A 14,043-nucleotide genomic window follows, 5' to 3' on the forward strand; every position below is an offset into this window, starting at 1 on the left:
CTTTCAGAAAATGCTGGCACAGACTATCAGAAAACCAGATCCCTTAAAACACCTCAGCTTGTACACCCACAGCTAGACATGCACAATTAGTAGTCATTTTAATATAAACCAAGCCAAAACAGGAAAGAAAACAAATTGAAGGGGTGGGAAAGGGTGGTGGTGGTACCAATTGATGCTTGAAAGAAATTATAGGATTGATTAGGAAATGAGTTAAAAAATAGGAGTGGGAAAAGGGAATGTTTATTTAAAATAATATCTTGAGTAAGTTAGCAGAAAACAGATTTTTACTTCAAATAATGTTCAGCTCTTCAGCTAAACACCTCAGCTTGTACACCCACAGCTAGACATGCACAATTAGTAGTCATTTTAATATAAACCAAGCCAAAACAGGAAAGAAAACAAATTGAAGGGGTGGGAAAGGGTGGTGGTGGTACCAATTGATGCTTGAAAGAAATTATAGGATTGATTAGGAAATGAGTTAAAAAATAGGAGTGGGAAAAGGGAATGTTTATTTAAAATAATATCTTGAGTGAGTTAGCAGAAAACAGATTTTTACTTCAAATAATGTTCAGCTCTTCAGCTACAAAGAATAAGAGAAAAATCAATGAAAAACCAAGATACAATTTAGCACAGTAGTGAGACTGCAGCACAATAACCTCACAGCAGTTCAGCATTTGAATAGGCCAAAAGCCTCCGTTAAGAAAATATTATTAAAATAAACACAGCATATTATTCAGCCTTGGCTAAATGAAAGGGGAAACTGAACAGGTCAGTAATCTAGAATTTCTGTTACAATTTCCAAACATCTGCTCACCGACTTCTTGCTACGTGCTAAACTGTGAACCAAATGGACCTTACCTGATGATCTGAAGATTCCTGGTGTAACTCATCATCAAGGTCATCTAGTTTGAACTTCTGTGCCAAAGATATAATATTCTTCTTAATAAGCATCTTTGTAAAACCACTTGTCTTCTCTCTTGTTTCTGAATGTTCACTAAGTAGCACCTTCTGACTAAAATACGTATTCATGATAACAGGAACATCTGCATTTCTGAGCAGCAGTTTTTGCCTGGAAAAAAATAATTTAAGTGGCATCAGATCCATTACAAGGTAAAACTACCAATAAGCACTATTTTAAAATGTGTGTTGTGTTGTATTTCTCTCCCATTTTTTCTATAGTTACCACTAAAACACTCAAAGGTGTGTTGCCCAAATTGCAAACAACCCTGCCCGTGGACATGTTCAGCTTGGGTCAGCCCTACCACCTCAGGCATAGCCCTGGGCGAGTGGAACTTCACTGTGTGCAGGGACAACTGACGCCTGGGAGGGGGCTGAGCTGATGAGCCCCTGAACCCCATCTGGCTTCACACAAATGATTCTCGGTGTCTCCACATTGTCAGCACAGAACCAAGAGCACCAGGAACCCTTGCATACAGCTACTGAGGTAAAAGCCATGGATGAAAGTTATCAGTCCTGTTCTGTGCTAATTCAGAACACTGGCCCTGCTGGACCCAGCCTGGCCCTGGCAGACCAGGACATCTGGTGAGCGTTTCCCACCAACCCAAAGCCATTCTCACTGCAGCCAGCACCACGCTGTTCTTTCCGCTCTTTTTCGTCTCTTTTTCTAAAAGCCAAATCTTATGTTTTTCCTATGATATGCTGTGTATTATTTTGCCTGTGTGTTTGCTGCTGCCATAAAAGTGCTCTCCAAGACCCAGTTTTGGTTTCTAGTGCCAATGTAAATTCCCAAACAGCTTCATATGCAGCAATTTCTTGCTTAATCTAACAGATTAAGGTAATGGTTACAGAACCTCTAAATACGCAATAATTTAATGTCAAAGCATGTCTCGATGTTGGGATTTTTTCATGTGCTAGTATCACCGTCATACACTTAGAAATATGCTTTTTATACTCACAGGATACAAACCCAATGAAGTCAGCTAACAAAAACAATCAGCAATCTCATTTTCTAGAGACCATCAAAACAGAAACAAAATTCACTTAGTGACTTTATTACAGGCTGTGTTTTTCTACTATTAGATTTTATCGCTTGGGAGTAAAACAAGGCCTCCTGCCTTGGCAGCAAAGCTGAGCTGACCTGAGTTCAGAAGTAACCTCAGGACTTCAGTCTCGAGACTGCTCAACTACTACGGAGATGAAGCAAGTTTTCACCTCTATGACACTGTCTGCCAAAAGGCAACCAATGAAAGTTAAAAACCAAACCAAACCAAAACAAGCCCATTCAAAATACTTATTTCTGATCTCAGTCCATACAAGACCTTGACCATGGTCTGTTATAAAACAGACCCCTTCATTCCCTAGAGAGTAGATAGCTACACAGAAATTAATGCATTCATATTTTCAAAAGCATAGGAAGAGCTGCAGCAATTACGATTTGAAATAAAAATTTGTGAAAAGTTACAACATAAAACTAAGTACTGAACTTCACCATGATGCCTTAGTGCCATCTGTGAGCTTTTTGGATCTAAGTGAGAGGTAGTTCATCCCTATGGGACACTGAGTCCCTTGACTCCAGGTGAATTTGCTAACAAAGGTCCCAGTTAAGAGAAGCATGACAGTAGCTTACTAGGCTGCCAAATTGACATTGCCTGGTAATTTTCTGCATTACAGGATTAAACCCAAGGAATTAGTTTGGTCAGACAAATTAAGACATCTCTGATCTTATGAGATTTTTAAACTGTCACTACCCCCTTTTTTCTAAAGAACAAAAACGTATATAAAGTTTGCTACAGATCTCAGAACAGTTTGGGCTGTCTTCATATGCAGATGTGGAATGAAAATTTTAGCACCTACTTTTTTCAGAAGTCTGTGTTCAGACCCAAAGTAAACAGGAAATCTATCTGAACACGAGACTGTTACGTCACTAATGTCAGAAGAATGTTTGCTTGATCTAAATCATCTCATTCTCTAAAAAAATACTGACGTTAGTAGCAAATCATTCGCAGGAACTCTGAGGTTTATGGTTTTATTTTTATTTTCCTGTGCAGATATGTGATCAGCTATTTTATTTTTTTTGAGGCAGGTAGGTTTTACTGATACCCAAATTACGTGTACCAGGGTTTTGCTATGCCTATGTATTCCATGCCTCGAGTACTTTTATAACTACTAAGAGCTTTCTCAGCTCAGTTTCCATCGTATTTTTACATAAGTAAGGCATAAATTAATGGCTACTTGGCATTTCCACAAGCAAGAAAGGGGACATGTATACACTTTCAGGAGAAGCTTCCCATTTCTTACCTGCAATGAGTTCACTAAAACCACTCTCCTTAAGTAATCATTTGTTTTAGATGTGCATAGGTGTCCACAGACTTAGCAGTAACTCTTCAGCTAGGTCAGAGGAATAATCATAGGAGTCTACTTAAATCTTCCCTATTTCTCAATGGACAGATTCCTCCCAACAAGAAATGAAAGGGACCAGCAATAAATAGAAATAGCAATGAATTGAAATAAAAGAAATAAGAAAAAAGTTTGTAATAAACTCACGATTGGAAATACTTTACATTTATATACAGATATAAATAATACATAAAACAATGTATACTCTCCCTATATAATATATAATAATTATATTGTATTATATCTATATATATGCTTCCCAAGTTTTTATATGTATAGTCTTCAATATGAAGAAAAGAATTACTAATATAATATGAATTAATTGAATGGAAACCTCTGACCCGTTCCAGGAGTTCTTCCTAGTATTGCTCAGCTCAAACAAGTTCTGCAGGATGGGAATTTTGATCACCATCATGGCAGAAAACTCTGCATTGCCATTGTACATTGCTCATACTGTTCTCTTTGTGACGAAGGCAACCATGTTAGAAACACACACATACGCCTTAATTCTTTTTGTCTGCTCGAAAGGTACAGACGAGGACAAAGAAAGCCTATCAAGCTGGAACAGTTAGGGGGAAACAAAAAATCACTTCCCCAAGCAATCCCTGCAGTATTGGCCCTGTGACCAAGACACCGTAATGGGTCACATCAACCTTCTGCAGCTGGAACAGCTGCAGATTCTTTACAGCCAGAGGCAGCCCTACTCTGGAGGATAGAAAGTACACTCTGTAGCATCCTCTTAACAGATAAAGTGTTAAATGGGCATTTCAAGTCTTCTGTAACCTCTCTTAAATTTCTTCTATCTGCTTCGTTATATTTTAAAGCTTATTTTCAAAGAATGAGAGACATCATTTCATTCAGCAAATCACACAGAGACAATGGAAAGAAAATAAAGTTCACTATAAACTTAAAAAACCCACCACCACCTCTTGTACTCTCTGATTTTCTTATCACTCAGCAAAGTATACTGAAATGTTGGATTAGTAATCAACTTCGTTAATAACTGCCTTTGGAGGAAAGGTCGTCTGTAATGACCTGAACTTTTTATACTACAGGGCATTTTTTTTCCTGGTATGTAGACAATCAGCAATTGCCGTAACTGGTCACATGCTAAAGAAACATGAGGCAATAATGTTATTTTTTTTCTTTTCCAGCAGCAGCTTGCTTCTCTCTCCAAGGATGTAGCTTGCTTTTTCTCTTCCTCCCCCCTATGATGAAATGGCTATCTGGCAAAGTAGAAGCAGATGTCCTTGCCTACTTCTCTGTTAATCATAGTCTATCACCATTTGAGATACAAAACACTGCAGAAATTTACAGCACGCCACAGTGTAAAGCAGCTGAAGTTTCAGCTTGAGGCAGGAGCTTAATCCTGCCGCTGAACCATCAGCAGGTTCGCACTGCGGTCTGCCCCGCGCAGCCCATCCACGGGCTCAGGCAGCAGAAGCTGTGACTCTATGGCAGCAGCTAGCTCACAAACCACACGCTTCCGCTCAGTTCTGCTGACATCAAACGGTGGTGCTGGTTCATGAACTCAAGAAAACTCTGGATCACTTTAAATTAGAGAACATATTTTTTTTGTTTGCTCTCCCCGGGTATTTTATTGTGCTTTCCCCCCCCTCTCTTTTACAAAGTGTAAAGTGCCTAGAGCATTTTTTTCTTTAAGAGTACATTGCATTAACTGAACACTCTTAACATTTCACCGACCTACAACATACACTGTAATTATGAAACAGGCTGATTTCAAACCTCAGAACAATGATTTCTGTGTAAAGAAGGTTTAACACCCACCAAGTAGAACAACAGTAGTACATGCAGGATAAGAGCATTCCAGAGCCTTACACTGCTGCCCAGAAGCGTGAGGAGTCATCCCCCACAGGAACACCCTACAGGGCCCATCCCTAACTTCCTATGAACTGCTTATTTTGTCCAATGTGGAAGAAATTGCTCACGCTGCCTCTCGCTTGGGGTTGAGTGCCATTTGCAATGATTTACCTGTGAAAAATTGTAACACGTCTAATAAATGCCTAAGCACCAAAATAATGATAATAATTAAAAAAAAAAACCAACACCCAAATTTCACGAGTTCAGACAGATCCCTGCCCACCTACCACCCAAGCATGATAACTATCTTCCCAACACGTAGCCCAAACTGAAAAGCCATTTGGAAGAGATTTACCTTCTGCCATGCCTAGAGATTGCCCAAACACAGAATTTTCATCCATGAGTGAGTAATCTCACTACTCACATGTGAACTTCCATCAGGATCATTTATCATTGTTTGAATGATCTGTATGAACACGGTGTTTGCAAGCTCACACTTTCATAACGCAAAACTTCTTCCCCTGCCCTCACCTCAAAAAACCAAGAATCAGCTAGTATCACTTTCTTTGAAATAATCTTATTCAAAGCAACAGATTATCGTGGGACAAGTTCTGAAGGCTGATTGCACTCTTTTCTCCATGAAGAAAGAGTATTAACCGTTGAGACCAATGTCCAGTCATAAATGTAAAATACACAATTCTCAGCTGTGTCAGGCTTCCACAGAAATGTAGCTGTAACACATCAGAATAGCGCCTCTGCAGAAGACGTAACAATAAAATGCTGCTCAAGCCACATCTAAAATGTCTGCTTTTTGAGTATGATGTATTTGATTTGTGAATAGTTAAGATACTTGTTTCGTTCCTCTACTGGAAAAATATTTTGTCTGAGGTCTCATTCCGTGAATACAACACACAAAGAAAAAGAATACGTAGCTATTAAATGTATATGTTGTTATAATCCAGTCTGTTAGCATTTGTCACTCAACCTTAAGTAAAAAGCAAACTCTAAGGAAATTACTAAAACAACACAAGTAATAAAAAAACCCACTTCTTTATTGAGGCAAAAGTTCCTTCTGCAAAATAATATTGTACTTTTCAACAAAAATACTTGTAAACACAAGAAATCACTCCAGCAAGAAATTATGGTACACAAAGCCAACATTTTAATCACCATATCATTTTACTAATTTCAAAGGAATCATATAAACTAACCACTGGCTTGCCATAGTACTGCCTTTTGAAATGTGACACCTTGTAGCACAAAAAAAAGTTGCATGGAAATTTTCACATTTAAGAAGCGCTCTGCTATAAAAAGCTTGTGGTTAACATTATGCACTATTATATCACACACCCAGTGCCCTCACCTCTGCAGTGAGGTGCACCGTGTGCTAAGTGAAGAGGATATACAGGTCTTCTGATGTAGGAAAGCACAGATGGATATCAAAGCAAATCTCATCCACCTCCAGGAAATTACTGCAATACCTAGCTTCACCAAGACTGGAAAGTAGGGAAATTTCTCAGAGCTCTCCAGCCACATGCTTCAGCTACGAAGAAAGCACCTGAAATTTCTAGCATTCTGGACCACAAGTTATCACAACAGAGCTTAACCTTTGGCACTGCCAAGCATAAAGTTCCACTCACAGGCTGTGCTTATGTGCAAACTGGCATGAAAACAATCTCTTGAGCTTGTTGGGTAATGCTTTTGAGAGCATTTGCTGAAAATCTAGTACAGCTATGATGCTGAGATTTTTTTAACACCTAACATGTAAGTTGGGCACAAAATAATTGTTAAAAGATTTAAAGTTCTATTATTTAAAAAACTGCACACAATACAGCATTAAATGAGAAAGTTGCTTTAAAAACAAAAACATCCCCACACACAGTATGAGGGTGTTACAAGTGACTAGGGAGATATAAATATCATGGTTATCTTTTCATAATCAAGATGTTATGAAAGAATTCCAATCTGTGTGTTTACCCCATATATGAACTTGAGTCTGACTAGCCACGAGCTCATTACTCAGACGATGATTTCTCTCTGCTCCCAGTGCTAAACTGCACGTAGGGCTTGAGGTGGCTGAGGGAGGATAGCTGGAGCTACCAGAAAGTCCAGGGATATGTTGAAGGGATTCTGAAAGGCAAAAAAAAGGAAGCAACCAAACTGCAAAGTGACATCATATTAAAACTTGTGGTGAATGTTAGAGATACAAATGGCCATACTGGTGTGAGATCAGAGGCCCATCTACCCCATACTCTAGCTTACAGCAGCAAACAGCAAATGTTTGAAGACCATGAAAGTAAAAGCAAGCATCTAGTGAAAGCTCTCCAGAACACTCTCTAGTAACTCGTAAAAACTTTCAGCTTCAGGACTTCCTAATGCAGAAATAATATCTTTGTGGATACAGTCCTTGCAGACACAAGTTCCTGGACGTTTCTTCCAGGAACTTAGGTGCCTGCTTTTTGACCATCTGTACATTTACAGCATCTACAACATCCTGCAGCATCTGTAGTCCTCTGCAGTCTAATTACACGCACGTGAGAAACCACTTCCTTTTATTTCTTTTGATCTGTCACCTAGTGGTTACATTGCTGCCCCCCACTTCTTGCTTTTAAGAGGCAATGAACAATCATCCCTCTTGATGCACTTCCTAATACAGACCTTGATCACATCCTCTCCCAGCCACTGCTTTTTCAAGGTGAGGAGCCCTAGTCATCTTAGTCATCTCTCATGGGGAAGCTGCTCCATACCCCTCCTTGTCACTCTGATATTTTTCCACTTCTGCTACATATTTTTGATTTGAGAGACTGAAATTCCAATATAAAAATACACCATTAATTTCTACAGTGACATCATGATGTTTCTGACTCCATTTCTGTTAAGTCTTACCATTCTATATATTCTTCTAATCATTATTCAGTCTTCTAATCAGCTGATACATTAATGAACCTATCAGAACACTAAAAACACATTCACAGATACTAACAATCCAGAGTCCATCATTTTATATGTGCACTATGCATTTACCTACAATTTCCTAGTAAGAGAGGTCAAATCCTTCCTCCAGCCCTAGTTCTAGAGCACTCTATAGGAGGATGAACATACTCCCCTGTCCATAGGATTGTGAGGACCACAGTGCGCCATTGAAGAGGAAGGAAACCTGCATAATATTCTGTTATACACAAGGTGTCCAGTTCTCTATTTCCTTCGTAGGCACCATGACACAATGGAGATTGGAGGCAACAGATTACACCAACAACTCTGCCTGTGGTGGAAAGGTAAGGAGTGCGGCCACTCTACCACCATTACACAGCATCACCAGTCATGATGTATCAGGAGAAGATGCTTCTCAGGCCAGAACAGATCTGCAATATCCACCCAAGCAGCTGAGGGCCATGTGTTAAAGAACTTGAGCCCAGAATTTCTGACCAAGGTACAAGTCAGGGTACTTGGTTGCGTGAGTCAGGTCTGCAAGTTTCAGAGAAACTTTGACAAATGTACTCCATTTTAAAACACATTGTTCGTTTCCTATTTTTTCTTAGCCAGGACGCGGAGCAAAACCAAATTCTGGTCTGGCCTGGTGAGGTCACTTCTTATACAGGCAAATCCAGTGCTATCAGCACATTAGTACAGGGAGAGTAGCTGAAAGGAGAAGCAGTTCTGGGTTCTCTGGTAACACAAGAGGGATCACAAAAGGTAGCAAGAGCTTGCTCAGTGCCACAGAGTGCAACAGCAAAGCAGAGGACTCCCTCTGAGCTGGTCAAACTACTGGCAAGAAGGTGGCCAGCAGCCTGGATGTCTCAATGAACAGCACCAGGCAGATGGAAGTGGCTGGACCCCTAGCACACAGAGCTGCTCTGCAGAGCTCCAGAGGTCCTTAGCCACATTGCAGACCAAGTTTGATTGCACTGTGGTCCACTTCAGCCTTACTGAGCTGAGGAAAACCTATTTTTTCACTGTATTTGCAGCTACCATTGATAAATGGGTAACAAAGGTAAAGGTGGTATGGACAAGACAGGTACCACAAAACTCTGTTCTAGGCAAAGACCTGCCTGCAGTAATCCACTCACCACAGCCATTGGTGAAAAGATGGCAATGCTAGAGGCCACAGTGGGAACTTAAAATTTTTAATGAAACATCCTGGTGTAGATGCAGCCTGAGTGAAACTTTCTGGGCAAGGGAAACCTGGTAGCTCAGCCTCCGACAGAAACACTGCTCTTCTGTGATAGACAAAACACCTTTCTGTTCAGGGTGTAAAACAGCCCTCAATAGGGTTTGTACTTTTAAGTTATCACTCACAAGAATTACTGTCAGAGCTTCATTTTGCTTCTAATGTAATAGTACATATCTTCTCAATTAAATCACCGTAGATGGATTCTATGTCATTGCTCTCAGCTGGAACAAGGAAAAAACCCTCTGAGAAACAACATTTAAATTCAACACTCTCCTTAATGTTGTCTTTTTTTTTTTTTTTTAACTAAGAACAATCTTAACATTTATGCATTACTTTAAAGACATAATTGTACAGAACAAGCAAAAACTTCTAATTCTAGTATTGAAATCTTATACTGATGGTCTCCATGTCATTGCTTCACTTTTGGTTTATTTTATTTCACTGAACAGTTGCAATGACAATTAGCCACCAGATCACATCTGGGAGAATTTTCATACTGTATCACACTATTCTTACATACACAAGTTTCTTTATCAGATTCATCTAAGAGGACTGATGACTCAGCAGAGCAGACTCCATAATGCAACGAGATGGATGAACCCCTGAATTGTTTTTTTTGTGATCCCATTAGCCTTCAGAGGTTTCAACAGCTTCACCATGTTCTAGGTTTACTTTTCAGTTTCAAAGGGTATTTATTTCTAGAAGGAAACTCTCTTTTCTGCTTCAAATGGAAGAAAATTACAGAGGTATAGTGGAAAGATGAAAGCCTTACTATTTAAAAAAAAGTACACACAGCTCTGCTCCTAAGTTTCTTTAAAATACTTCAACAGCTACCAACTGAGTAAGTCCAGTTTACCCACCGTAATTCTGTGTTGTGCAGTCATAGGAATACAGATCCTTGAAACTGATTATCAGCCAAGTTGAAAGAAGGGAGAAAATACCCGACAAAGCATTATAGAAATAAAACCTAAACCCAACTTGTTCAGAACAAAAGTGAGATCTGTATTTTCCTAGAGGACCTAAGAAAACAGTATTGCAACCTGAGCCATTGCTTGAACTACTATCATAAATATAATAAAACTACAAGCCTGATACAAACATACCCACCAAAACAGGGGGCCATCAATAACCTTTAAAAACTTGGAAAAGTCCTGGCATCAGTGAGGTTGTGACATACAGTCACACATGAAGGGCCACTTCTTAGACAACCCACTTCAGCCAAAGAGCTCTGCAGAAGCAACCACTTCCAAGGGAAAGAAGCATTTTGGAGTATGGGTACTCTCACTCACTATTGCACCCAGCCCTCCCCTGCCGAAAGGAGCAGAACCAAAGCATTTGAAGTTATGGGAAAACACCTGTGAAAACATACTGATTTTGGAGGAAACTGACGAGAGAAACAGAAGGGAGAAGGTGTGCCATCATGGAGAAGTTGGCCCTGGCAAAGCAAAAAAACCCTTAAATTTGAAGTGAGAACGACGTTCCAAGAACAATAGTGAAATTAGCCAGTACAGAGAAGTGTTTATACAATACAGGGTGAAACCACTCCTTTACACATTTCCCAAGCGAACAACCATAAGCTAATCAGGGGCTTAAATATATCCCGTATTGTTTAACGAAGGATGGCATCCCTATTCTCAGGTGTGGAAGCTGCACACCAAGTTTCAGAAGCAGGGATTTTGCTGCCAAATTTGAAAACCTGAGAAATATGAACCTAAAGGAGGACTGCTGACTGACTTCTTACAAAGGAATCATCGTGCATTTTTTTTAATTTTCTATACTTTTCGCATTATAGGTACCTTCACTAAAATAACAGCAAATACAGTATCACTTTACAATATGCCAGGTTTTACGCTACATACACAGGATCAAACTGGTCCCTGTTTTTGAGATGAGTCACACGCCATCACAGGCAAAAACAGAAGAAAAAAAGTCTTTGAGAAAACAATCAGGTTCCAGCAAAACTACCTGCCTTCCCTCCCGAGTGCTCCCACTGCTAGTGAAGTACTATTGGCAAGAAACAATCTAACTCCAAAGAAATATGTTTGTTTCAGCTGATACTCATCCCTGTGTAAGCTGAAATTCTCCTTTTTTAACCCCTTCTAGTGGCAGGACCCTACCTGCTTTCTTATTTTTTTGATTTTTTAATTTAAAAGTGTCCTCTTCTTGTTTAGCCAGGCAAAGGGCTGGCTTTTCTTAGCTTCCCTTCCCAAGGAGTGCACCCTGGTCCGCAGCCACCCTGCTGGGCCCTGCCTGCAGGGCTCCTCCGGGAGCTGGTACTCTGCAAGGGAGGAGAGAGTTCACACTCATACTCACGTGCAATTCAAGATGGACCTAAATAAAACTGATTCTCTTACTCAACTGCATCACTAAACAGGATGTGGAAAACCATAGATAAATGTAATAATACTAGCGCATTCTTGCTTGAAATTGTGCAAGTAAATATATTTAGGATATTTTATTTTAACACATATTTTGACACCCGTTTTTAAAGCTAAGTTACTTGTGTTCTGTATTTTCCTCTTTATCAGTTAACAAAAAAAAAAAAAGGCAGCATACCTGAAACCAGTCTAGTACAAATACTGTTTGAAGAAGCTGATTTCCTGTATGTAAATGTGCTCAGCTGAAAAAATGTCCAGGGCACGATTCCCGGACTACAATACAGGAAAAACGAGGAGTTCCCTGGCTTAGTTTACATCAGAGGGAAGACACAAGGGACTCATCAAGGGAAAAGAGGCCATTCCATGACTCTGGTATGTGCATGCACATACACACAAAAGTGCATGCACATGCGTGTGCGCTCCCTTCTCTTCCCTGCCTTGCCTTGCCCCGGCAGGGCGGGTGAGCTGGCGCAACATCCCCTCAAGGGAACAGCTCTTGAAAGATCTGATACGGCATTTTTACGTTCAACTGACTGCATGCAACATTCCTGTAAAAAAAAAAGATCTGTTTGCTTGCTTGAAGCGTCACAAAGATAATATTCACGTCTGTGACCCTGACTGTCTCTGGTCAAAAGGCAGAGAGATTGTGCAGACCGCGTTGATCTCCAGCACCCCTGGGACGCCCGCCAGAGAACAGTGCTGCCGTCTCAGAGTAGAGGGTCAGATCCCTCGGCCTTTGGCTAAGGCTGGTAGCAGTCCCTCCGGCTAATTGCTGAGAAGGTAAATGGCACGCATGGGAAGCTTGCCTTCCACAGCCTTACACCTGATACTGACGTACACAGCAAAAACACTGGTGTCCTAAATTTGGGGAGAGAATACTGTTTTTTTCCTTAGAGAACCTTACCTCCAGATCACTTGTCTTTCCATTACTTCTTTATCATTGTTGTCCTCAAAATTCCTACACCACCACCCTCTTTAAGTATCTGCCAAAACATTCGTATCTGCTTTCTACATTGTGGTTACATGCACATGTGGGCTGAAAATCTTATGAAGAATCTTATTTAAACACAGCTTCATCATTCAGATACTGTTTCGGCAACCACCTATATAGCGCCAAACAGCATTACAGAATCTCATTTCAAAGCCTGATTCAACTACAGCAGCACTCATTTTGCAGTGAATCTAACTTACTGTCCTTCCCATAAAAACTTGCTTAAGTGCATTTTAAAAGAAAGGTTGCTGAGTGCAGAAGTGCAACCTCTGCGCTTGGAAGTCCTTGAACTGAAGTTTGCTGAAGGCTGGCAGGTTAATCCACAGAAGAATCTGTCTGCGTTTGCCCAGTCCTTCTATTCTCCCACCAACATGCGCTCCTGGAGATAGGGTACCCAGATAGGCAGAGCTGCTATCTCATCTGATAGGGCTGGTCTGTTCATCCCACTGTATTTTGCCTCCATGGCAATAAAGGCAGAGCCCAACAGAAATGCAGATCGCGAAAAGCAGTTAAGCATTATGTGCATTTTCAGTATGTCTCAAGCTCATCCCGTCATCACAGCATTCAGTAAAATACCTTTGGCAGCCACAGACCATGACCACAAGTGATTGTGTAATGACAGTAACAAATGTATATTTGCATGGCTATGTATAAGAGTCTACAAATCCCTAATTTTTTAAACTCACCACAGAATGCATGAAAGGCTTGAGATGCAAGCAGATTTCACATTATTTTGTTCTAAACTTGTTCTGGGACTGCCATTTTTATTTAAGTCTACTCTGTAAAGGTTAACAAAAAAAAAGTTTTGAAAAAATTCAAGACCCTAATAAACCCAAGTGTGCCTGCCCAACAGAGAGCAGCAAAATACGTACCACCCACAATAGCTCTTGGTACAGCTAAACCCTCCGAACCCCAACCCTCCCCCTTTCATTTCAGAAGGTAGGTGGCCTTTACGGGGTGCCCTGAACATCTAGCTACATGTGATCAGGAGAGAACATGTTAGTTTAGAAAGCCTCTTGAAGTCATCCAGGGAGTTTCTCCTCTGTGCTGTCAGAGGGTATCTGGCTTAAGGACACACACTGAACACAACTGTGGCAACTTAGCAGTCATTTGTACTCCAAGCTACATTTTCCAGTTCTTAAATTACCAAAAACCAGGCCTAACAGCCATCAAACAATTTAAAAATTGTGGTAAAATTACACATCCATTACAAAATATGTGCTTATGTGCAAGGTTGGCTTACTTCTATTTAGGTAATACGGCCACATAGAGATTGCTGTTGCATTTTAATAATACTGTAATGGTAACAAGGACACATGAAGGGC

General features: G+C 40.3%; 1 protein-coding gene across 4 annotated transcripts in view; it reads right to left on the bottom strand.

The window, feature by feature from the left end:
• Positions 1–14,043, bottom strand: part of SPIDR (scaffold protein involved in DNA repair) — a 209,238-nt gene that overhangs the window by 73,324 nt on the left and 121,871 nt on the right. For all 4 annotated transcript variants that reach the window (XM_056330864.1, XM_056330863.1, XM_056330865.1 and 1 more), the window contains exon 9: positions 859–1,069. In XM_056330864.1, the coding sequence (XP_056186839.1) occupies positions 859–1,069 (211 nt within the window). The remainder of the gene's footprint in view (positions 1–858; positions 1,070–14,043) is intronic.

The sequence above is a fragment of the Falco biarmicus genome, chromosome 3 (genome assembly GCF_023638135.1).
Source record: "Falco biarmicus isolate bFalBia1 chromosome 3, bFalBia1.pri, whole genome shotgun sequence".
Classification (NCBI taxonomy): Eukaryota; Metazoa; Chordata; class Aves; order Falconiformes; family Falconidae; genus Falco; species Falco biarmicus.